Source organism: Anticarsia gemmatalis, chromosome 12 (assembly GCF_050436995.1).
Source record: "Anticarsia gemmatalis isolate Benzon Research Colony breed Stoneville strain chromosome 12, ilAntGemm2 primary, whole genome shotgun sequence".
Lineage (NCBI taxonomy): Eukaryota > Metazoa > Arthropoda > Insecta > Lepidoptera > Erebidae > Anticarsia > Anticarsia gemmatalis.
Genome location: NC_134756.1, coordinates 12,425,574 through 12,452,128, shown reverse-complemented (window position 1 = coordinate 12,452,128; position 26,555 = coordinate 12,425,574). Strand labels below are relative to the sequence as shown.

Below are 26,555 nucleotides of genomic sequence, written 5' to 3'. Positions count from 1 at the left end.
AGACGATCAATTCTTAATGAAGATCAAAATCATGACCCTCCTTTTTGCATCACCGCAATAGAGTAATCAGGAAAATAAGACCAAGTTCTATATTTTACAAAATGAGTCTTTTTGTAGAACTGACATAACTAAAGAATGTTTCTTAGACTTGATACGTAACACGTAACGAAATAATCAGAGCGTCGCAGTTCACACACCAGTATCAAAAGTATTCATTAATTAGTTACGATGTGAATATCGCAACTACACTATGTAGTTGCTCTAGAAATTAGCACGTAGAATGAGTGTTACCTGTAAATAGTTTTTGCTATATTTATTGAATTTGAATAAAATAATTAAGAAGAGTTTCCTTTGGGTAGATAAGCTTTGATTAAACATCCTAAGAAATGCAAATTTCTAAAAGTGTTTTTTTATATACTTAATTAGGAAATAAAACGTAAGAACAATTTCAATGCGACACTTGTGTTAAAAATCGGATTACATTTTATAGACCAGATTAAACTAGAACTCTGTTATTTACGCACAGAGAAGTAAAAATTGCCTTTTATTTAAAGATAACTAGCGCAACAATAAATTGATTTAATTTTGTCTATAAAGAAAACATTAAGAAAACCGTGCATATCTTTCAGTAATAACAATATTTCCCGCGTAATAATACCGCTCTATTATTTGTTAAACGATAAAAACTCGAGCTCCAAACTTCAGCACAATTTAAAACACTTAAAAATCCGCAAACACACTTCTACATTACTTTTTAAATCAAAATAGTCTCTTCACAATAAAAATAAACTCACATTTTGACACAACAATCACAGAAAAAATACACAAATATTACCGCGAAAACACATACGCACAAAAAAAAACTTTTTAAATAGAACACATTCACATTTTAAAAATATTTTACTTTTACGCGCGAAAAGTATTCACAATTTTTAAATTTACTTTTTAAGGACGGTGCACAGAGTACAGTAGAGCACAGAGTCGCAAGCGCACATTGACTGAAGCCCGCATATTGGGCAGCTAAGAATCTCTCACCAACGTAGCCTCGACAATCGACACACAAGTCGTGTGAAATTACTTTGCCGTGCTAATTGTATGAAATTGTATTTTCGCGTAGGTTTGTTTGGATGACATAGTATGTGCTATTTTCGTTTTATTGATTTGTTTTTGTTTGAAAACGTAAGTTATTTTTTATGGTGTTACGATTTTTGAATGAGTTTAGTATTTGAATATAATATTGTAAGTATTTTGTTTGTTTCGTTAATGTCGTGTTTAAACGTTGCAGTTTTATTTATTAGTAGGTTTTTCGGTAACATATTAATGATCTTTCTGTCAACTGGTATTTAAAATGTAGGAAACGTATTTAATTACGTTAGATTTCTCATAAACACAGTTTATACATCTATTTCACACTAATTCAATATTAAACAATAAGTATCTAGTTTATAATCTAAAATAATAATACTTGATTCAGAATTCACCAATTAGAAGAGTCATATTTCAGCTCAAACAAACCCAAAAATACGCAAAATATTTCACCAAACAAAACCACGTAGGTGTAAATTATCACCACAGTATCTCACCAAAAATGGCAGACCACTAAAATAAAACCGTATCATGCATTCGAAAGCCGGTGAATGAAATCGTACGATAAAGAATGAATGTATGTGACAACTAGAGACCGTACCATGAGACTTTTAAGCAGTCTTATATCTGGCGTGAACAAGAGACAGCGCTATACAACTTGCATAGCGTTGTCTCTATCTCACATTGAAGAAAGATTACTCAAAGATACAATGGTATGGATCCAGGAATGACACAACTGTCACAAATGGGCATGAATGACAAAATCATCTTGCAACTACGTCGGTTGAAACGAAAGCGAACAAGTATGAAATAACTCTGCAACCTGATTTAAAAGATAGCTGGTTTAATTGCCTTTTTTGTTCGAAGGGAAATCCTTTGAAATACTTGTTGTTTCCTCTCTTGTCTGCGAGAAGCTGTGTGCTTTTTATTCTTTGAAGATGTGAATAGATAAGGGACTGTTAAGACAATTTGTAGAGTATAAAGCTATTCGTAAAAATATAAAGCTGAAGAGCTGTTTTTTTTTATTAAACGCACTGATGTCAGAGATTACTACTTCGAATTGAAATAAATATTTTGAATACTTAATTTATTAAGGACGGCTCTATAATATCACGCTATGACCTAAAGGATACGAGCAGCAATAAGAAATGTCGTGAAAACGCTATAGGAAGTATACTAAATTCAGAATGGAGAATGTTACTAGGTATGCCAAATCGCTTTAAATTTTGATACAATATAGCCTGTGTGTATACATATAAACTAGTTTTTGTTTCAGTCAAAAATACCGAATAGTTTTGATTTTATAAGCATTCAAAGTTTCGAAAAATATCGAGTCCCGCTAACGGCCGCGTGAGTGGTTGTGACGTCATACTACTACACTTGCGCCGCGCGGGCCGCGTCCCGCTTAGTATTAAGTTGCCAGCCGTTGTTGTTGGTGTAATAACTTGCGCAGTATTTTGTTGTTTGCATCCGTTTATTACGTTTATGGTGTAGTAATAGTAAATATTATTCAATTAATAAAATGGATGAAGGATTTGAAAAAGGGCAATCGGATAATCTACCTAAAATAGATGAAAATAATGTTTGCGCATTATTTATCAACAAATAGAGATTTTGTTGCCTCCGAAATCCTTTTTATTATTATAAATACGAAAGTTTGTGAAAATGTATGCATGTATGTATACATACTATTGTATTATATGTATACTATTTATTTATTTGTACTATTTACTCCGTACGTTTGGCGCAGTGGTCTAAGCGGTCACCTCGCCGCAATAACCGTAACGCCGCGTATGGAGGTTTTGAATCCCATCCGCAACAAATCTTTGTGTGATGAGCACGAGTATTTGTTCTGGTTGTCAATTTATCTATATATTGAGAAGTATATGAGTATGTATATCAGTTATTTGGTTACCATTGTACAAGCTCTGCTTAGTTTGGAATCAAATGACCGTGTGTGATTTGTCCAGCAATATTTAATATTCAATTAAATATTTAATGTATGTATATAGGTATGTATGTATATATGTATGTATGGATGTTTGTATGTATGTATAGATGTTTGTTACTCTTTCACGCAAATGTGACAGAACCGATTACGATGATATTTGGTATATAGGTAGCTCAAGGCCCAGAATAACACATAGGCTACTTTTTATCCCCGAGCTGCCGAGGTATCCCGATTTAGTTCCCGAGGGATCGGGATTTACACGGGAAGGGTTTCCATGGCGACGAAGTCGCGGGCGGCCTCTAGTATATTATACATATTTGTAATATTTATACTAATATAATAAAGCTGAAGAGTTTGTTTGTTTGTTTGTTTGTTTGTTTGAACGCGCTAATCTCGGGAACTACTGGTCCGATTTTAAAAATTCTTTCAGTGTTAGATAGCCCATTTATCGAAGAAGGTTATAGGCTATATATCATCACGCTACGACCAATAGGAGCAGAGTACCAGTGAAAAATGTTACAAAAACGGGGAAATTTATCATTCTCTTATGTGACGCAAGCGAAGTTGCGCGGGTCAGCTAGTCTATACTAGAATATTAGAAAGCTGAAGAGTTTGTTTGTTTGAACGCGCTAATCTCAGGAACTATTGGTCCAATTTAAAAAAAAACTTTCACTGTTAGCTAGTCCATTTATCGAGGAAGGCTATAGGCTATATATCATCACGCTACAACCAATAGGAGCAGAGTACTAATAAAAAATGTTACAGAAACGGGGAAAATTTTGACCTATTCTCTCTTATGAGACGCAAGCGAAGTTGCGCGAGTCAGCTAATGTTAGATATTCACGATCACGCATATTATAAAGAAACAATTTTTAATCGAAATAATCGCGTACCTACTTATTGATTTTACTTTTTTCCTGCCACTGTAAAAACAATAAATTCGCGATCAATCCGGTTAGAAATTGTTTCATTATAAGATAAAGTTAATTATTATTACTTATATACTTACCTACATAAAATTTTATTACATTTAGGCACAACATATGATTTCCTAGTATTTGAATTGAACATTTTTAAAAGTATTTACGTATAATTTCAACGCACCGAGCGCGCGACCGCAAGCGAATTGTGTGAGCCAGACTGAGCGTAGTGTAGAGTGACGTCACACCGTCACCGAGAGCAAGCGTCGTGCGGTTACAACTTGTTTTACTTATAAATCGGAAACTAATTGAGATATCGAAGTAATTCTTTCACTAGTATTTTTTATTTTTAACAAAGAATAAGGAGGGCTAAAAATCAAAATTTGTTAACATTCTCCATTAAGAACCTCAGTGACACCTAGGCTTACGTAGCTGATAGTGACCTGGCTCATATAGCTATGTTATCTCGATAAATTGAACATGCCGAGGTTCGCTAGCGTCCGCGGACTATGGTATTCATAGTACCTATATTCTTCCAATTTACTAAAACAAAAGAACTCAAAATCTGTGCTAAAAATCAGTGTATTCTAGTCTAAACAATACATAGTCTACATACAATGGTGCGCTACTGTCGTTCACAGATGGCTGCCCCAACTAATGTGATATGCTCTGCCGGCCAAGCTCAAGACAGGGAAAAACAAGGGGTGATGAACTTATGGTGGCGTATGGGAAGGTAGTAAGGTGTATTTAAAGTTTTGAATAAAGTAGAATTATATGATGGTGATAAACCATGGGAGGTTCTAGATGATTTCAGAGTCTATTTTTGGAGAAGGTTGGTTTAGAGTTTATTTTTCTGGCAGGAGAATAAATTGTTGTTGAAATTCGAACTAAGCTGTAAGAGTTAATGCCAATAGATATCTTGAAACGCCTTCTTTTCAAGATATCTATTGGCTAAAAGAAACCTATTGTTTCTTTATAATAAGCATTCAACAATAATAGTAGATCAAAAGCATGGCTGTATGATACGTACAATTGATTTAAGGTAAGTACACAGTTCCGTGTCTTAAATGTTGCATATTTATTGCCAGGTTCTGCTAGCCGTAGCTACGTAGTGGATGAGAGACATAAATAAATATATTTTTAACTTCACCTCATGACACATTTCGAAACTCCAGTGAAAAAACACTAAAGGCATTTCAAGATCAGTCAAAAAAGCGGCACTTTTTCCGAGCTGGGAACCACCAAAACTACCCAGACCACCGTGGTAGCAAATAAAAGTAAGTATTTTTCACCTTTACATACGATTTTAAAGACGGGAAGTCATAACCAGTAGCTAGTTTACACCTAATGGCATAGTAAACTAGTGTTTAGAATATTTTCTCATTCATAACACGTACCACGTCTTTGTGCTTACAAATAGGCCGCGGCTTTTTCTGCATCTATTGTTTTTCTTTATGAGAAAGTTCCATGAATATGGGTGTGAAATGGTCCCTTTGAAATGCTTTATTTTTCTTTCTTCTAGGAACAACAAATTACTTTATTATTGTATTGAATACTAGTATAGATTAGTATTTGAGTTGATATTTCAGAAGCTCTATAAGTTTGTTAATTTGTCTAATTTATTAGTTTCGGATCTTGTCTTATTTCTGTCTCTTTGTCACCTAGAATGTAGTGGTTTTTGTGCGATATAAGTAAACGGCCACCCATGTACTAATGAAGGCTTGCTGGTTATAATGCCATGACGTTATCAATATTTACTTGCTCTATCGAACATCAACTGTCATAAGCAAAAAAAGTCGTTTTACTTTAAATCAAAAATTTACAACTTTCTTACTATTTAGAACACTTTCAGCCTTATAGTACTTGAAACTTAAATTTAATTCAAGAACAAACTAGATCATAAAAAGAAAAAGTGTTATACAAAATATAAATGAATTACGTAAGAAGAAGTATGTAGTTAAAAAAACTCATATTGTACGAAATGTAGCAAAAAAAACTACTTGGTTTTCAGTCTTAACATAATTTGCGCTTATACCTATGATAAGTTGCGCAACTGACTGTGACCGGGACTACACGTGATACAGCCAGAATATGCGTATAAAAACTGTGATGGCAGACAAAAGGAAGAGTTAAGCGCCCAAATATTTTTCACTATGGGTTCTTACAAAGGACCTGCGGGCTTATCATGTATCCCAGTTGACAACAAGAGAACGTCAAAGTGCTGGTCACTATTCAGTACATTGCAGCTTTGACGTCACGAGTTAATTTAATGTACATCTCAGTGGCTTTCAAATAGTTGACAACTGAAATACGTGATAGCTGATGGCTGATGTTGGGGATAGAGTATGTAAAAAAATGCACTACCTATTTTACACTTACACAAAATATGCTTATAGTTTTCAACGACAATAAATTATTTTTGTCATAGACATAATTTCTGTCCTAATTTTCGTAACATAAGTTGCTTTTAGGGTAAAAAACTGATTGTAGACGTTGTAAAGTAGAATCTTACTTGCCCTACATGAAGAAGAAATAAGCTGTAAATCAGCTTCCGATACTTAATGGTATCAGGTGTTTCTTACACAAATATCTGCTACATTCAAGCGCTAATGACTAATGTCTAGGCTTGTGAACAGACATGTAGTACACAGTGGTTGCACAACCTATTGTGGAGCTTGTACAGCCTTTGTACTCATTGTCACTTGAAAGGGAACAGAATGTAATCGAATTGCAATATACCATTGTATACTATTGTAAATTGTTATGTGAGAAACTGGAATCGCAGGTATACGCTGTTATTTTATGGATAGGTCGATTTTTTGCGGGTTTGGACTAAAAAATCTCGGCTTGATAGCCAAAATATTTATTATTGTATGGTTTCTATTAAAAAAAAAACGGAATCCTGAAAGTATGTTAACACTAACCGAGACTAAACTAGCTAGACTAGGTTTAAATCGTATAAATAGTATTTTTTTTATAACATCTCGCCTGTTGTACCCGAAAGTGTAGGCAGAGGCCCACGTTTCACCATTTACAATGTCGGTCTCATGTTATAGTAAACCAGCCGTTTGCTATATACTAGGCACATCAATCAAATAACAATTAAAAAATACCCAGAACCGATCCCGAGAACTCGTAATAATCCGTCGAACAGGATATCGCCTATATTACATAGGCATAGTGGCCACTTGGTTGATTTATTACAAAAAAGGTATTTGCATCAGCCAATAAAAAGGTTTTCAAGAAAGCTAATCACTACTCAGTGATTTCCAACGATAGTCTACTTAGATTAACAAACGCACATTACTTCACAATCTTCATACCGTATAATGTATTCACAAGGGGATGAGCAGGAAGCGTTCTGTTCATACTCGGGTGAACATTGCGTTCAAATACCTGTGAAGTACCTGTCTTGATCACTGTTACGTATAAGAATAAATACAGAAGTTTTGTGTTTATCGATATGTTATTATAAAACCTTCCAGTTGTGAGCTGCAAGTAGCCGCGCGAATATAAGCTTTCGCTAAAGAGCTAATCGCTCTACGCATAAATGGCTAGGAGTTGTTTACAGAGATAAACAAAACGAATTCTGTTCTCATCTACGTTAGAAAATATATGTTTATAAGGATTGATCTACTGAAAATAGCGATATTAAAGAGTAAAAGGTATTTTTGAATGAGGCACGGTTACGAAACAAAGCTTTTGCAGTAAAACATCCTCAAAATGCCTATTACCTATCTTGCCTGTGAACACTCACATACCAGACACAATAGAATATCGTTTCTCTCACTAATCAGTGCTTAATCAAAGGTCAAAAGGAAGAATATTATGGGAAATGGACCCTACTTCTAGCGGTTATATCAAAGAATTACTAAGTACTATTATTCTAGGTAAAGACGAACCTTATAGGGATTTTTTGCTCTTCGTAATGCAACATTGAATTAAAGCTTTCTGCTTCATGTGATGTCTGTACTATGTTTTGTGCTTTATAAAACGTTTTTATGCGAATTGATAAGTATTTAATAATGGTATAGTAACGTTGATTGATATGGCACACGCCCTCGTAAATACCCCTTTGTTTTTCAAGAAATATTATGTTTTTTTAATGAGGAATTAGGTTTTACTAGTTTTTCTGTCTAGCCTATTGTTCATTTTAATTGTCTAAACATGTCTAAACATTCTTAAAACTGATTAAGGCTATTTTTGTTATCATAAGTTTTCAAAAACTATATCCTCAAAGTAAAAATTCGAGAAGCGAGTGAGAGAGCAAATCTGCCCTTTGGACATTTATGCAGTTGTTGTTTGTAGTCATTGAAATCTAGGATTTACAGTTACGGGTCATTAAATGATATAATAATTCGCTAAAACATTAAACACGACATAATGCTGCTGAAAGTTTGATCAGAAATAAAATGGCACTACCAAACAGAAAAATCGGGCTTTAGCCCGATAGCGAATTGTTGAATAGAAGAGCAATATTTTATTACTATCGAGAACCGCAAATCTGAATAGCGCCCCTGACGGCCGCTGAAGGAACTATTTTTGTAGTACCATTTTTTCTGTTAAACTCGTTACTCGATAGTAGCGACTGTAGAGAACCGCGCTAAAGGCTAAAGGAAAGCAAATCTGTATTTGAAAGTGCAGTGATTTGTGCTTAACCTTTTTTCTTTCATACATGTCTAGTAGTAAACCAGAGTCACAAGCATGTATAATCCAGTGGCTATTACTTCACGAACCACGGTTACACCACGACACGCTCAGCGGCGCGTGGCGTTCTGTTGCCGCCCGACTGTTGCCATCACATATCAGAATGTAGGATAAAAACAAATACTAGATTATCTTAGAGATATGGGCTTTGAAAATGTATGAGTTGAGTGAAGAAAAGGAAATGTAATATTGATTATGAGCTCGGTGGAGCGAAACCATCGGACATTTTTATTTTCATCTGTATCTTATGCGGTGTAAGTCTTTCCTATTTCCTTCCTCATAGTCGAAGGTTGGTAGGTACCTGAATTTTTGAGAGTATTTAGAAGAAATGTTACTATTCTTACCTTTTAACGGTGAAGGAAACCATTTTGATGAAATTTTTGAAACCTTCAAGAAATCCTTTAGCATTAAAATACCCAACCCACAGTTGGAAAGCATAGTAGGGTCGGAAACTAATCCCTTCCTTATTGCAGGAGGAGGTTCTTCAGACCCTTTCAGAGTACAAATTCGGATAACTTAATTTTATATGCTCCTGACGAGGACCTAACAAAATTTTCTATCAAGACTGTCTCGCCAAAACAAATTTCATAGTCTCTCCATAGGAACTTTGCACAAGAAATGATTGTGTATCTAATCACAATCTGGAACATGTGAACAAGTACAAGTACTTCTCTACCAGTTAGTGATAGAGTCATAACGCCGTAGAGTCGTTTGTGGACAGCTTTTTGTTCCGACCAGTTCGAAAGAAAATATTGATGGATGGAGAAATACTGGTTAATGGCTGCGTTTCTCTATAAATCATTAATTTACTGCTGGTTTTTATTGTTCAATTGGTAGTGGAAAATATTAAAGCACAATCATTTCATTGAAAAAGGCGATCAATTTTGTAAGTCTTTAAATAGAGCTGTATTGAGCATAGAATCAAATAGCACTAGGAGGATTTGGTGTTTTTTGCTACGACGATATGATATGATTTGTATTAAATACATTGATTTGTATTTCAAGATAAATCCAGTAAAGTAGACTTTAAACAATGGGTGTGAATCTACAGAAGGTAAGTGCAATGAAGCGGACTTGTTATTTCATTATTATAGGAGACCCGCGTGCACCCGTGCATTGCAGTAAAAAGCACTGACAATGAAAAAGAAAACACAAAAAAGCTATACATATTTTTGCACACCAAAAGATGTGGCTATTGCCCTAAAAAATAATTTTATTTTTTGTACTAAAATATTTTACGATGAGTAGAGATGATTATTACAAGTATGGAAAGACAGATGCTTAGTACTCGATCGTAAATGACAAAAAACTCAAAAAAAATTTTTTTTAGGCTTACTTTATTGCTGACGAATATATTTAAAAATAAAATAAAAAATGTATCGACGTTATTATTTTAGGTGTAAAAACTACGGAGAAATTCGATGACCTAATTGTGTCAGTATTCATTTCATGGACATATTTCCTTATTTAATATCTGTTTATTTGTAAGACTAACAATTTTGAGTCAGCCCGTGACCACGGCCGATGTACTTCGATCGGAACGTCGGGTAAACAAATAAGGTAAACTAACCTTTAGTTCTCAATCGCGCTTAAGACCCGTTATATTTAAATATAAAATTATACGAGCTGACTCGGCAGACGTTGTTCTGCCATATAAAAAAAAGTGTCACTTAGGGGTATGAAAAATAGATGTTGGCCGATTCTCAGACCTACTCAATATGCTCACAAAATTTCATCAAAATCGGTCAAGCCGTTTCGGAGGAGTATGGCAACGAAAACTGTGACGCGAGAATTTTATATATTAGATATTATAGTAATAAGTATGTAGTGTGGATTAGTAACAGTACCTACTAATTTTATATTTAATCCAATCTACAATCTGAAACACCTGTCGTTTCGTCACACGTTACAATGTAACACGATTAACATGTGTTAGTTGCATCACAATATCAGACTGATCTGCAAGGTAACGCAATTAGATGGATTGTTATAGAGAGATTAACTTGAGGTCATATTCAGTGAAGACAGCTTTTGTATATATGTAATTTAGCTTTCTATATTAACAGAAAATGTTCTGTATCGTACTAATATTATAAATGCGAAAGTTTGTGAGAATGTATGTGTAGATGTTTGTTACTCTTTTACGCTAATACTACTGAGCCGATTACGACGATATATGTAGCTGAAGACCCAAAATAACACATAGGCTACTTTTATCCCGGAGTTCCCCAGGGATCGGGATTTACTTGGGAAGGGTGTCCACGCGGACGAAGTCGCAGGCGGCTTCTAGTATTGAATGAATCCGTTAATTAAATATTTTCTTTTTGAACATTAAATTTGATGTGTTTAATTTAATTTTGTTTTCCGATCTCCATTTTGTAATTAAAGTGCCCACATAAAATAAACAATTAATAAAACAGTACATAAAAGTTGTTGTGCAGTTTTGAACATAAAAGCGGCTCCTTTTGGATAAAAGATTGTGATTAAATGTTTGCAAAATATTGTTTATTCATTTAGGTCAAATGAGGAAACTTATTGCAAAGTCGCTAGTTAGGAACATAAAATTTTAAGATGAACTAGCGAAAAGAGCGAAAGCTATGAAAATGCTTGCGTGATATCCGTGCTTTCTTTGCATACGTAAAAAATATGACGCGTTTTTATATGAGTTTAAAAGCTATTGAACAGATAAACCACTGCTAAATGTACCTCAGAAACCGGGGCATAGTGATTTATCAATGCACAGCCCAAACCACTGGACGGATCGGTCTGAAATTTGGGAAACTTGAAATTCTGGGAGGAGATAGATACCCTAGAAAAATAAATACGGGTCATATTTTTACGTATGCAAAGAAAATCGGAAAACGGGGATATGTCAGTCAATCAGCTTGAGTTATAGTATATTTAGGTACAAAGATTTGAGTCAAGTAGTACCCCACGTTACTAATACGAACCTTTATATTTTTTACAAGTTTGTTCATAAATGGGTTTTAAGTGTATATTTGTGAGAGATTCATGAAACCGAGTTTCATTTTGAAAGAACCGGCGCAATAAAAATGCAAGTTTAATCGTAATGTGACCAGAATTTGTATAAAACATACCAAGGTTGGTAAGAGAAATTACTTTTATCTTTATAATTATATTTATGATATTACAGTGGTTTGTTTACCCGTACTGCACAAATTAAAATTATAAAGATAACAGGTTTGGTTTTTGAGTGCAAGCTAACATTAAATAACATTTTAATGGAATTGCAATCAGTCTGAGTTCTAAAGTTTAATAAACTTTTGACTTTGCCTTTAATTTGATGATAACAGATTATTATTGACCGCTTCGTTTGCCTAACCTGCCATAGCAAGGAATCAGGTTCGATTTCCGAGTCTAGCAGAATTTACTTTTTAGTAAAACCAGACTGAATTCAAAGTTATTTACTTCAGCAGTCACGGACGCTGCCTACCCTTTCTTATAGTTTGTGTTGTCTATTATTATATAACAATACGTAACTAACAAGAAGAAACGTATAAATATGTCACCAATTTGTTCTTTGGTTTCTGTTTCCCCCTACAAGAAAAGGTCGTGGTTTCATGTAGATATGTATGTATGTTTTTTATCGTAAAGTTAGTGGGCAACCCAGTGTCAAAGCCGCCCGAAGGCGTTTGACGTGGCTTAACGACTGTTATCTTAATTGACAACAACCGGGATTGACTTTTTACGTGCCCACCGAAGAACGGAAATGCCCAGTTCAAATGCCACTATGCGGTCACCCATCTATAGAATGACGGCGCCAAGGTTTGCTTTACCCATAGATCGTTTACTGACCGGTGAGCGCAACTGGCTATGGGCGCCTATGTAGGTATGTATGTATGTATTAAGTAACTATTACACAAACACTTTCGACCATAACATAACAACGAACCATCACTCCAATCAAACTGCTAAAATGTAGTTATTGTACCATATGACTAGCGATTGCCTTCGGCTGCACTTTCCATTTCGAATGACTGCAAATGACTCTGCTATTACCAAGGCCTTAGGGTAAGGTACCTTATGTAAGTAATGTAATAGAAAAACGTTTAATGTAACATCTAACTTTCTAACGTAATTGGTTTGTAAATATGAGGCAAATGAATGCAATTTGATTAGTCATTGATGGAATTACGTAAATATTATTAATTTCTTGTAAGCAGTTTTGTGTTGTAGTTTGGTATAGGAGATATTTATATTTATTCTCGAGTGAAGAACTTTGGCGTGGATAGCTGTGCTACATAGCCGGTACGCGAATGCGGGCATGAGCATTGGAAAATAAGTAATCGTGAATTGAGACTAGGCAAGGCCAGAAGGATGGACTCGAGCGAAAAAGTCGTGACCGCATTTTCGTATAGGCATAATATTAGGTAATAATATCTTTTCTCTACACAAAATAGCTCGATATTTGGGTACCTCACGAGCTCACTGGAAGAAACCTAATGAACCGTGTACTCATTAGTGATTCTTGAAGCCAAAGAGATTTTATTACAAGTTCATACATACTATAAAGCGAAAAGACTTTTTCCCCGACCTAATATTATAAGAGTATCAAGTTCTTCGTTTGCTCAAACAAATATAATAGGACGATATTTTCTAGCGGAACCGCACAGGTCAGTTAGTTGTATGTAATTTAGTTTTTGTTACATATTTGTTAATCAAAAAATACGTTTTGACTGAAAAGTTGTGTAATTATTTTCCTCCAATAGCTTTAAAAAATTCAGTGGCATCAATTCAAGTAGTCAAAATAAGATATACCTACAAAATATTTACACCCGTAACCACGTGTTGTAACGTACAAACTAACATTCTCTACAACAACAATAGCTACTAAACTATAAACTAGCCACCTTTCTTTGTTCAATATAACGTGTATTTCAACGGTTCTCAGACATCTGCTAAGGGTTGCAAATATCAAGGTAAGAACGGAAGCGATGCACCTGTACACAAACCCTACGCTCGAGGCTATGAAACAAGCGGGTATCCGGTCACTGGCGAAAGATTGTTGTGAGAATGTGCTTGGTGTCTGATATTAATTGTAGGTGATCTTTTTTTTGTTTGGATAGTGATTTGTCTTGTATATTTATTTATTGTAATGAACCTCCAACAAAAGATACACTACACACAGAATCGACATTAATACCATCCATACTATCCATACTAATTTTATGAATGCGAAAGTAACTCTGTCTGTTACTCAATCACGCCTAAAATAATGAACCAATTTGCATGAAATTTGGTATGACATCGGCTACTTTTTACCCCGGGAAAATTACGCATTCCCAAGGGAAAATGGCGAACGAAGTCGCGGGTAAAAGCTAGTAATGTATAAAGTTATACTCGTTGCAAATAAAATATCACATATTTTTTACTTACGAAAATGATTATATTGTCGTTTTAAGAATGAATACTTTGAGGTTCGTGTATTACCAAACGTAGAAACAAAGGTCAGGTTTAACTAATATATCAAACTTTCAAGAGGCTGATCCAAACTTTCGTCTTACCAACCTTTTGCAAATAAAATTAAAGGAATTACGGCAAATATTGTATGTACATTGTTTGGTTTTCGAATTCACATACTTTGGTATATTAGTAGTAATAATAGTGACTATATTAAATAATAAGTATACCAAAAATAATTAATATATCAAATGTAGATTTCGTTGTCATAAGAATCCGCCTTCTTGCCCTTTGTATCTCCGCGGCTCCCATGGCCCTAATATTAGAAAGTGTATTATAGAACATCGGTTAAAGTTGAACGCACACAGTGGCGCGAGAGTTTTTGCGACAAATTCTTGTACAAGCTACATACAAGGTACTTACGACATACACGAAGAAATGTCACCATTAGATCAAATGTCAAATACACGACGAGAATAGATAACTTCGTTAAAATTGTGTTATAAATGGATCTACTTAGTATTTTAAATATGTTGAAGAGAATTTATTAATTACTAAAGTGGAAGGCTTTTGAACATTCTGTTGCCTTTTTTTCAACTAGCAATGCCTGATACGAAAATAATTGGCAGTTAGTGGGCAAATAATATTAGATTTTCAATTTGGAGGAAATAATAATTCTTTCATCTGGCCTCAAAAATATAGGATTTGGAAGTTATGATCCAATTTAGTCATTCTGATGCATCTCTTCTTCGAATCTAAGGTATCCACATACGTATATACAGATAGTAATTAACGCAACCAAACATACAAATATAGTTAGTAGATAACAAAACAAACCTCATATCTTCCGATATGATATTTTTTGATTTGATTATTTTTTTTTTGTTTCAGAGAACGTGTATTCACTAAGCCTTAGCATAAAAAATTGTCTTTACATGTAAGTAAGTTGTTACATTTAGTTTAATCCATGTGGGTGTAATCGTTTAATATGTTACAGATGAAAGGCGCCGCGCTCTAGGTACCTACAACTTTGTATCAAACTATCCATAGGCTTTGTACACACTGAATCTCTAACAAAAGCTTTTAAATGAAATAAATACCTAAACAAGTTGGCCTGAGTTTTGATACCCGATAATAAATCTAAATTTTTCATGCATGTCCTAAATTTTCAGGCAAAATAATACTAATAGCTACTGTAGAAGTAAAGTCCGAAGATTTTCAGTTCAATTAAAATAAATCTAGGAAAAGACAAGCTCAGTTTAAATACCCATATACTAGGTATAGAGGTAGACTACAATTTTAAAACTAGACAATTTATTTCGTGTCTATCTATTCATGATAATTTCAACAAGGCATTAGATAATGAGAAAAGGAAACATGTTGATTGATCAATTAGCTTTTTAAGGTTTTGTAAAGGATATTGATATATTAGCTTTTCCGTTATGGCGTTAGTAGTTACGTCAGTTAATAGCTATCTAGAAATAATTAGTAATCAAATCTCTGGGAAGAGTGTCAAGGATGCAAAAATGTGTTTATCCGGTGATATTTATATTATTAGTATAGGAAGATTTCAAATATTATAATCGTTGTAAGAAAAGTAATGTATGTACATGAAGAGGTCTCAAGTTCTTTTTCATGGTTGGGCATAATGTTACTATTACCACTGATTTTTAAAATATGTATTTAGAATTTTCTTATCAACAGAAAAATGAGACACAGAATTCAGAGTATACTTCAATATTTTTTAAATTTCCCCTACTAGAGTTCACTGATCATGGCTAAGGAAAATGTTTAATATCTTAAATTCATAACAAACCCGCACTTGTGCACGTGGAAGACTCAAGGCTTAAAACCTGTTCGGGAGGAGACCTTTGTCCAGCGTGGTGGACTCAAGATCTGACCCCTCCCTCGTTCGAGAGCAGACCCTTGTCCAGCAGTGAGACAGTTATGGGTTAAAAAAACTACTCTTCACTGAATATTACCTTATCTCCTTCGTTCTAAAATCTTCTCAATAGTGTGAAAAGCACCTAAACCACAAACCATTATACATACATACTAACATACAAAGGTAACACGATCATAAGTGTCCACCCACACGCTGGCTCGACAGCTAGTTAGATAATGACTTATGATAACTATTTACGTTCTACGAATGTTTAGCTTCGAAAGGAAAAGTGTCAAGTAGTTCCTATGTTTTATATGGTTTTATATTAGGAGCAAAAAATATCAAGGATTTATTTACAGTGGTATAAAAAAAGATAGGTATTATATAATTATATACTATCGGTCCGTCTCGGCTCTGTCTGTGTCGTAACTGGTTAATTTTAACATATATTAGGCCTTATAATCTTTCTCCAGGAGCATTTTTATGTATTGGTCAAAACCGCATGAAAATCCGGTCCGCAGTTTTTGTGTTTATCGATGAGGAGATTTTGGTTTATGCTGTGTGTTCGTCGTTAATTCGTACATCTTTATCTCTATCATGAAGATAGAGATAAAGAATTTAAGAGATTAGCAAGTTGTGCGTATAGCCTTACCTTTCTGGGAGAAGCCGCGGTGTTTGTATGACAAGTAGGTGTTATGAAACCTAGTTATGTATGTATAAATCCTTGTCAAAAACATAGAACTACTTTATATGGTCCTATAATTATAATAACTATTGCAATTTGTAACACACGCTTAAACCATTAGGATGTTTGTGTTTCATATCAAGGTATGAGTTTTATAATTATTAGTTCGAACTAGCCTTCACATATTTAATCATTGTAGTATTTCAAGTCTCGTAATTTAGACTTTCAATACATATACATATGTAGATAATGAATAGTACACATACCGAATTCCGCAAATATGTATATTTGAGAGAGATGTGTAAAAAATAGTGGCGTTGAAACCTTTTGCTAACGTTTTTTTCTGGTTTAAGTAGCATTGATGAAAGATATTAAATAAATGGTAAGTATAAGATACAAATGTAAGCATGCATAGCTATGCATAAGCTTTAGGTTTGATTTTAGGATCAGAGTTTTTTTTGCCTATATAAAAAAAATGGCGGTATGTTTAAATAATGCGTGGGCTTCTTAAATAACAACCAATCACTAACCCAAAATACAATTAGACCCAAAACCCTTGGATCGCAAAAAAACGGCTAGAATTCGATGTCATAAAACCATAATAAGTTCGGAAAAACTATGATCCACTTTAAACCGTACATCTTGTACTAGGCACCTGACTTTTTTTCAACAGTAGGTACAATACACATCTTACACATCTCTAATTTACCACCATCGTACTTAAAGTAGGACTGACTACAATATCACCTGTTTCTTTCCATAATAATCTAGGACACTAAAAGCTCACCTAGTTGTTAGTTAACCACTAATTATAACATAGTTGTATAAACTAAATGTCAGTGTAATCATAACATTATCTCAAGGTGTTCAGAACTGACAATTAATTTAAACAGCGGTTTGAGACTAATGTTTTGTGGAGAGTTGTGAAGGCACACGGTTTGTAGGAGCCAAGTAAAGAAGTACATACACACGTTACATACATTGACGTAGTTTAATAACACATAATATATTTTCTGTTTGATTTATCCCCGAGTTACGAGGGTTGTAGGTTTAATTCTCAAAGGAATAAATATACCTACATAATAATATGTGTGATCAGAAATAGTTGTTTAATGGTCTACTTTTAGTCCACTGTTTTTTAAAGAGGGCGACACTAAATTAATAGTTAGATTTAGTAGGGAGTTCTTTTTGAAGAAAAGGAGAGCAGTACTACTGGCCTACAGAATAAAACGTCTATCGCAAAATATAGTCCTACCTGTCATCAAATTGTCAGCAGGTACCCAGTTTTATTCCTGATAAAATATAGTATTTATTGTCATCTTACCATTGTCAGGTGACATGACGTGAATTTAAGAATAAAAAAGAAAAAAATGTGAAAAATATCTATTATACTAAAAAATAAAATCTTTGTTTATAACGAAGAGAACTTGGCTCTATTTTTTCCTGTATCTTTCTTCATCTGATTATAGTGAATATAAATGGGAGTATACAGACCGACACTATGTTATTATTAGATGATTATAGATCTATGATAACTGTGTTGTAACGTATGAGTGTGGAGATAACTGTAGAGGTCAAACTTAAAGGTTGTAGCGGTCACGAACTTTTGTGTATCTAGATTTGATTCCCAGTTGAGGATGTGTAGGCGGTATAGACAGTTGCAGGTTCGGCAAATAATAAGTAAGGTTAGGCATCTTCTTATGCAACTGGTTCCATAAGTGGCAGTAGCATATTTAATATACTCCTGTACAAAGTTGATTGATTTGGAGTTTTTGTGATTTTGTGGTAAATATAACAATAAAATGTTGCCTAGGTTGTTGATAGCTCTTTCACTATTTTTGTGCCAAATTCTAAACTACAATATTTCGGAGATTGCAGAAAAGACCTGTGGAATGGTAAATTCTCGTCCTATTAGGCATCTAAGTCCCATATTTAACTAAGAACACCTGTAGTCCTACAAATTAGACATAATTTATTCTGAAAAATTTTCAGGACTCACGATAATAAGAGCACAATGCACAATCTTTGGATTACGAGAAACTGAAAAGAAAAAAAAACGAAGCTTTATCACCATGAACTTTCAAAAGGTCAACACATTATTTTGTAGAAGTAGGTAATACAATACAATAATATACAGAGGCGTGAGACGAACATTACCCTCCTTTAGCAGTCGGGTAATAACGTTTATTTTAATACTTCAACGGTTTAATTTCTTGAGATACGGATGCGATATTAATAAGGAAACAATATGAATAATCATTGACAAACAATATTTGTTGTATTTTTAGTATGTTTGATAAAATTACTTCTGTCGACTTGGTTTGTTTAAGTCGTGAATTATTTAATTCTAATTAAACCTAAGCCTAAGGTTTACCTATCCCTCATTTTAACCAATTGATAAGCAAGGAGTATTTTTTGTGCGTAATTTTGTTTCCAACAAAGTGTGACAAACTGCTGTCATACTTTGTTGGAAACACAAATTGGCTTTGAAGTCGTTTTTTAAAAAATAAATATTTAAAGCTACGTATTACAAATTGCTAACCAAATTGATATTGTACAAAGGAATAAACTTCGAACAGAAATATAGAACATAGGGTAACTTAGCTCAGTTATCAAGGGTGACGTAAGTTAAATAACTTATGTCTATAATTTATAATTCAATCTTTTTTTTGTTCAGTTTACGATTTTATTCAAGAACGTATTAAGCTACCATTAAATATCATTACTTAATAACTGGCCTACGGTTAAGTAGGTACTTAAGTTAAAGTTATTACTATAAACCATAAGGAAACTATATACTATACAGGAAACATAAAATATAGTTATATAGTAAAGTCCCCGTATTTGGGCACTCTCAATAAGGTCCCGCAAGTCCCCGTGGGCGTATAATAACACAATTTTGTATAAGAATGCGTTTATTTCTCAGATTTGGACCGATCACCGTTTATAGAGACATCCATTATGGATATGTAATTGATGTATTTTAATATATGAGTCAATTGATTGGAATAAATTATTTTTTGTGTTATAGGGATTTAATATGTGGTCTATATCAAAAAACGTAATTATTACAATATATCTGTTACACGAGCTGTGGGCGTACAACAGTACAAAAGTCGTTTTTGACGACAAAATAACTTTTGGTGTTACATTTTTAATAAGAAAGAATTTCTAGAAAAGACTGATTGAGTTTTGCGTCCTGGCGCAGGCATCTTCTGACGAAATAAACTGGGTCGTTGTCAATTGCAAATGTCGATTGTCTTATTATTGGAGATACGATTAACAGGATTAATATGTCCAGAAACAATTTAAAATACTATAACCCATTGTTCTGTCCAATACTCAAGTCTTGAAATAAGAGACAGATTATCTAACTCCCTGATTGGTCTAGAATAATCTTCAAAACTAGTGCATTTCTTAAATACTTAATTACCTTTTGAACGGTCTTTCAAAGCATTAAGAACATACATTAAAAAACTAGTGCCTAATCTTTAAAATATATAAGTAAACGTCAGTGTTATTATTGGCATAGTTATGTAAATCAGTTAGTAAGTCATCATTACAGTTATTGCACTTCACTTGATACACGTAATATGCATCGCGTTACTTACACACAATGAGAGTGGTTTTAAAATGCCTTGTTTGTAGGGTACGATTTACGAGAGGAAGCGGAGGAGAGAGCGGGAGTTTGTTCAACAAAACCTATATATGTATATTGTATACTGAGGCATAACATACACAACAAATAAACAATTGACGTATTTAAACGTGATTCGTTAACCAGCAAATCTATTAAGCTTGGGAATATGAGTGCTGGATTTTATTTTGTGCCCTTGTCAGTCTAAAACGCTCTCATGATTAGACCGCTGAACCGACGCTGAAGAATTTTACGTGGAGATAGCTATCAGTACTCTATGCCCGAAGTCTAAAACCCATGGTACTTAACAAAATAAACATACAAATTTTGAAACTATAATTTTGTTTCGTATCTTCGCGCACTGTAACACGTTGTCATTCTGTTCATTGTAGATAATGGGATAATTGTCATTGTAAATGTAAGGTCGCGACAAAAATAATACAAATAAAATTATGCGTAAAACGCCTTTTCTCCTATCTTGTGCCAGCACCCAAATCTACCTGTCGAACATGAGGTGAACAAAGGCTCGCATGCATCAGGCGCATGCGCAGCCGACCTCACTTATCCACACGCGACCACACTTAATATCTACTTAATACCACTTCCAACAAACAAGTTAGACAATAGGGTTACGATTATGAAGATATACAGGTTTAGGGTTTTAGTCAAATTAAGGGCTAGGGAGGGTTTTTGATTTTATTACTCCCATTTTTGTTTTGTAATAGGTTAGGTTTGAAATCATAGGCTCAGCTAAGATAAGAGCTGGTATCTATAAATAGGTCATAAAGAAGACAGAATCTGAAACAGGATACTTAAGGTCGATTTTATCACTTCTAAATAAGTATTAACTATAACTTTTAAACTCTCGCGTTGCATGTTTAATATGTAATAGCGCGCATTTTACCTTAAAATGCGTGTTCGCGTTAATTCCCGTATCCTATTAAGTAAAAGTAGTATCATAGTAAAATATATTTGTTATCGCTCTATCTTCAGGATAGCTAATACATTTCTACACAAGCTGTGAAATTTGCCTTTCTATCAATATTTTTACTCATTCCGGACTGTTGTTACGTAGCTACAGTATATTTTTTAAAACAAGTCAAAGAACACTTTGTAAAAGAATCACCGCTCTTTAAAACTGCATAATTTTCTTTTCAAAGTTGTGCAGCATGAGCAATATAAGGAAAAATGTAGCTTTGTTGTTAAACACGCACCTGTGAGTAAATTGTGGCAAAAGGAACAACTCAAAGGAAGCTCCTACCTACGTTGAGTAAAATATAGACTATCTTTTTTCTGTTTTGTGAGATACAAATCAAAGAACAGTAGCGTTTTGCAATTAATTTTAATCCACAGAAAAGTAAAGTGTGTGTCCAAGTGCCAAGGCACAGACAGCCATAAATAAATAATATCCTTTTGGCCAATACTCGGCTACGATAGCCGTTTTATTTAAAACCAGACAACTCTGCAAGACTTTGTTTTTATACTGACCAGGTATATGCAAAATACATAGTGCTAATGCTAAATAGACACGAACAGAGGGCTTTACTTTCTCTCCGAGGCGCGGAGGTCTCCTAACTCATGGCATCGTCATCATTTCTGAAGAATTCTTAACAGAAAAACTCAAAAAAGATTTTGAAGCGACTTAGGATTTGAATCTGAGACCTTCCTGCGACAGTCGCATACTCTACTGAATGCGCCACAGAGGTAAATAAAGCCAATGATTCAAGGCCAAACGAAATATTTTAAAGTAATTTAACAAATACAATTGTTTTTAAAATAGATGCAAATGTCATGAGAATATTGTAACCGAAGCGAATTAGATAAATAATCGATATTGTTATACCTGACCTTATATACAAGTTGCATCACTTTGAAAGCATTCAATGCACAGTGAAAAGACTACGAAAAGATGCAATTATCATAGTTTTAGTTATTAGATAGGATATTATTGCAGTACCACCACATTACAGTCCTCTTCTATGTACAACTCTGTCCTCGCTCAGTTCTTTCTTATCGTATGGTTAGTATTCAATCTAGTGTCAAAAATGTTCAAGCCTCCCGTAAGGGTATTGGTATTATCTTAATAACAGTAACTGAGACAGGCGTCTTATGTGCTCTTCGAAGCACAGAGACGCTCAGCTTAAATACTAGTAGCCAGCCGTCTATGAAATTATCGCGTCAAGAGTTGCTTAATCCACAGATTGTTTAACGACTAGTGAGTACAACGAACTATTAGTACCTATTATAAATGTATTAATTTAGCTACAACATGAAGCCAAGTAATACATATACATATAATACATTTGTTTAGTCAGGTCTGACTTTAGATTAGTTGGAATACACTATAGAACCTTCTTATACATATATTGAGACTTCCTTCCAGTAATGGGACAATGGAGATTGGACAATGGTTATTCAAATATTTATACCAATAAATATGAATCACTGCAATCACTGTCCATGGCCTCTTTGAAATATTTAAGTTCTTAAAAATAATTTTATAAAAATTATGATACTACCTCGATTTATGATAAATCCTGCCGATAATACAATTAAAAACATGAACAATTTTTTTATCTCGATAATTCGACTGCTTTTTTTAAACCATGGTAAAACTGAGAGAATTTTCTTTTCAAAAATATTTGAGTTACAGACCACTATGGTGTTCAACGCCATCTATGAAATAGATTACAAACTAAACGTTAGACCACGTGAATACGAAGGCTGTGTTTACTAACGTTCTTGACATCAATGAACTTTTTGAGGTTAGGAACCTTAACAATGTATGTATGTTTGTACTTTACTCTAAAAATGCTGACACGGATTCTATATGATTTGCTCTTTCGGATAGCTTGACTGTCATTATCATCATAAGAATAGAAGTACCGTTACCTTTGATTGTAAAATTTCAAGTAATCGAATGATGACTTTCAAATTTTTGTTGTCACTTTAAGGGAAGGTTTAACAGCTTTAAATAAGCATCGGATAACCAATCTGCTAGATAAATTTCCAGCAAATTTACAAAAACAACCGTCATAATTCCATCGGATAGGCAATCTAACACTTATCCGGAGGTAGAGAAAACAGGCCCAAATAGTCTAACTTAACACTTACTTTCATAGTAGCTTAAAGGAGATCCAAAAAATCCTCTTCTTCTCGGATCCAGCTTGGCAGAACACACAAACACACACACAAAACACAACACTACGTACACTACTTAATTTCCAAAATTACTAAAATTATATTATTATATTTATAGATTTGTTTGAAACACGTCAACAATGTCTCAAGTTGTACTGATTTTGGTTTGATTTTATGCGCAAGCGCACGTCTGTGTGGTTCGCGCGATTGATATGCACTCACGTAGCGTAGGTACAGTGTTGATGGTCGAAGCCTTATGTTAGAATTAGAAAAAAAAGCTACCCCTGTTTTTGTTGGCTGTGTGGTTTTTGTTGTGAGGGTAGAATGATGTGGTGGCTAGAATGCTTGGAAATTAGGTTTGATGTTCATTATGTTAGCTAGAGATTTATGAATATAAGAATGTTTTTTTTTAAGTATGTATTAGTTAAATTAGTTGTGAACTAATTTGAGTTGCGGTCTTAATTAATATAAAAAAATATTATGGATTCTAATATTCTACTCTTGTAAGAAAAATCTTTTAAGAATAATTCGTAATATAATTAGGTACATACAGTATTGTAGCTTTAAATGCTAAAATATGTATGTTACATATTAATCTCTGTTTAAAATTACCAACTAAGTATAAATTACTATCGGTCTTACTTTATAAAAACCATGAAATCTCTGATTTATTAAACAGAGATTTTGGCACTGTCAAACAATCGTGAAAATGCATTTGAATGACAAAGACAAAACACTCTTTAACACACACACAACGTTTATTAGTATATAAGAAAGTATGTATTTAGCTTAATAAATATAAATATTATCATTTCACTATTTCAAAGAAGCCTTAGAACCTCCACAACAGTTGGAACACAGTATCGTGTTAATATATCTCTCTCTTTCCCACCTGTATAAATTATAGCCCAATGTTTCGTGCATCCTGCTCATATTATATTTTTTGTCGATCAAGGATGAGTGAATTAGACGAAAAGGATGTAGTGAATGTTTATTTATTTTTTTATCATGCTTGTTTCCCGTTAATAAAATAATAATTATTATTGAGTCCATAATTTGCCAAGGTGGTTTTGCAGACTGAAAAGAGTTTATTGTGCTCAAAATTGAACGTAATGTAATATCAAGCTTATTATATCCGGAAATGTTGGTAGATACGTATAAAATATATCTACGTTTTGCTATTTACAATGTTATTCCTATTTTATAATTATGGGGCGAGCATATTACTAAATAAAAATACGATCGCCCATTTAGTGGCTCTCATTTTGAACCGAGGACTTTGAATATACAGCTACTGGGTAATCAAGAATGGACAATGAGATTTATTGCTTAATTACATACTTTAGGGAAGTAATATATGGATATTCTGAATATTATTTTCAATATTAAATTTATTTTATTAGGTTGAGAAGTTTTTTTATAAATACCTATTCACAAACAACACCTCAATTAATAAAAAAGGATTGCTGAAATATTCTGTAAATAATTGAAAAAATAATACACCTAAAACTTTTATGTATGTACATAATATGTCCAAAGCGATAACTTATTTTAGCGGCACCATCACACGCAATGATTAGTTACGCAGTTCTTAAGCAAACATTTTAACATGTAATTAACTAATTACAGCCATTAAAGTCATTAAAGCCTTGCGATTATTTTAACTACAAACACTCTTCTATAATCAGGTCGCTATTTGACTAATTTTCAAGTTATTTAGTCAATCGTTTTAGTTTTATTTATGGCTTAACTAACAGAATAGTTATTTTAAGTATGAGGAGTATTTTGAAATTCGTTGAAGATAATTTTGTATGTATGTGCAATGTTTCTTGAAGTATTTTTGTAAATGGCGGCGTCTTTCAATGAAATAGATTCGTAGTGGAGGCAAAATAAAAAGTAGAGTTGTTTGTGCTGCAGTTCTTGTAACTCGTATTAAAAATAAATGTTTAGGTAACAGTGAGGTACTGAGATGTACCAAATGAATAAAATGGTAGGTATATTAGTTATACGTCAAATAAATAAGTACTTAATATTACCTATTTAAGCGGGTAAGCATTTCAAATACGAATGTATTATATCTTAAGAGTATACCAAGAGAGTGTATTAAGAAGTGTAAATATTAATATAATACACCCTTTTCAATTCATAAACAAACAATAACATTAAAACAATCGAACTTCTAATAAACGCAATTTCAAAGAACAGTCGTCGTGAGAAGTGTGCCTCGTTAATTTTCATATTGCATACTGACCGAAATACGTGGAACCGATGGTTGGAGCCGTGACTTGGTTCAAGTATACCGCCTGGTGGTGCACTGACCCCTCAATCGACACTCCTTGAGGTTCCAGACGGCCCATTTTCTGTTGAAATATGAGTACAGTAAAAAATTTTCATATCGCTGTTTGAAAATTGAATACAGCGCCATCTGTGTACAGTATTACGTACTATATAGTATGTTGTTAGTTTTAAGTCGCAAGTGATGAAGTAGTTATACATGTGAAGAATAGATGGCGCTTTAATTAATTTGTGAAGCTTATAATGAACTTATTCGCTGAATTAAAATAGGGTGATTACAAAAAGCCATTGTTTGGCTTTTCTACGAAAAGATAGGTAATTAAAACCGTCATAATCACCTGTATATCACTATTGTCTTTGTTTCTTTGTTCTTGATTCAGGTTGATGTTTTTTGTTTGCATTTTCTCCCATACAGAGCTTTAGCCCTCACCTGCGAATTAAAAATTGTAATTACTAAATTATACTTTCTAACAAGTGCTATATTTGTACTAAGTAGACCTTTCTCACGCGGCACTTAGTTTTTATAACACAATTTATAATCTTTTCTTCACTTGAAATAAATATCGTAGCTTGATATTGTGTATTTTCTTGTTACTTTCTTTTAAATTCCTTTAGCTTACAATAGACACGCTAGGTACAATAGTTATAGTATGTATGATGTTGTTTATTGGACATAAAATACCTGCTTTTTAAAACCTTAATATTTACTATGTTAAAAAATCTAGTTAGGCTCGGGGATCAAAATCCGATTTCGGTATCAATCTTAGTTCTAGAACCGCCCAAATAGACTAGATATATTATAATAGGTATAGCTTTTTTCAACATGT

General features: G+C 33.6%; 1 protein-coding gene across 6 annotated transcripts in view; it reads right to left on the bottom strand.

Annotated features, from left to right (window-relative positions):
• Positions 1-26,144, bottom strand: part of LOC142977402 (uncharacterized) — a 74,763-nt gene extending 48,619 nt beyond the window's left edge. Inside the window, exons 1-2 of one of the 6 annotated variants that reach the window (XM_076121286.1) lie at positions 26,067-26,144; positions 25,685-25,793 (exon numbers count right to left, since the gene is read on the bottom strand). In XM_076121286.1, the coding sequence (XP_075977401.1) occupies positions 25,685-25,793; positions 26,067-26,129 (172 nt within the window). In that variant the 5' untranslated portion in view covers positions 26,130-26,144. Of the gene's footprint in view, positions 1-751; positions 1,017-23,406; positions 23,647-25,684; positions 25,794-26,066 lie in introns of those variants that run through there. The other 5 variants (XM_076121288.1, XM_076121285.1, XM_076121283.1 and 2 more) reach the window with 5 other exon arrangements.
• Between the last annotated feature and the right edge of the window lie 411 nt (positions 26,145-26,555).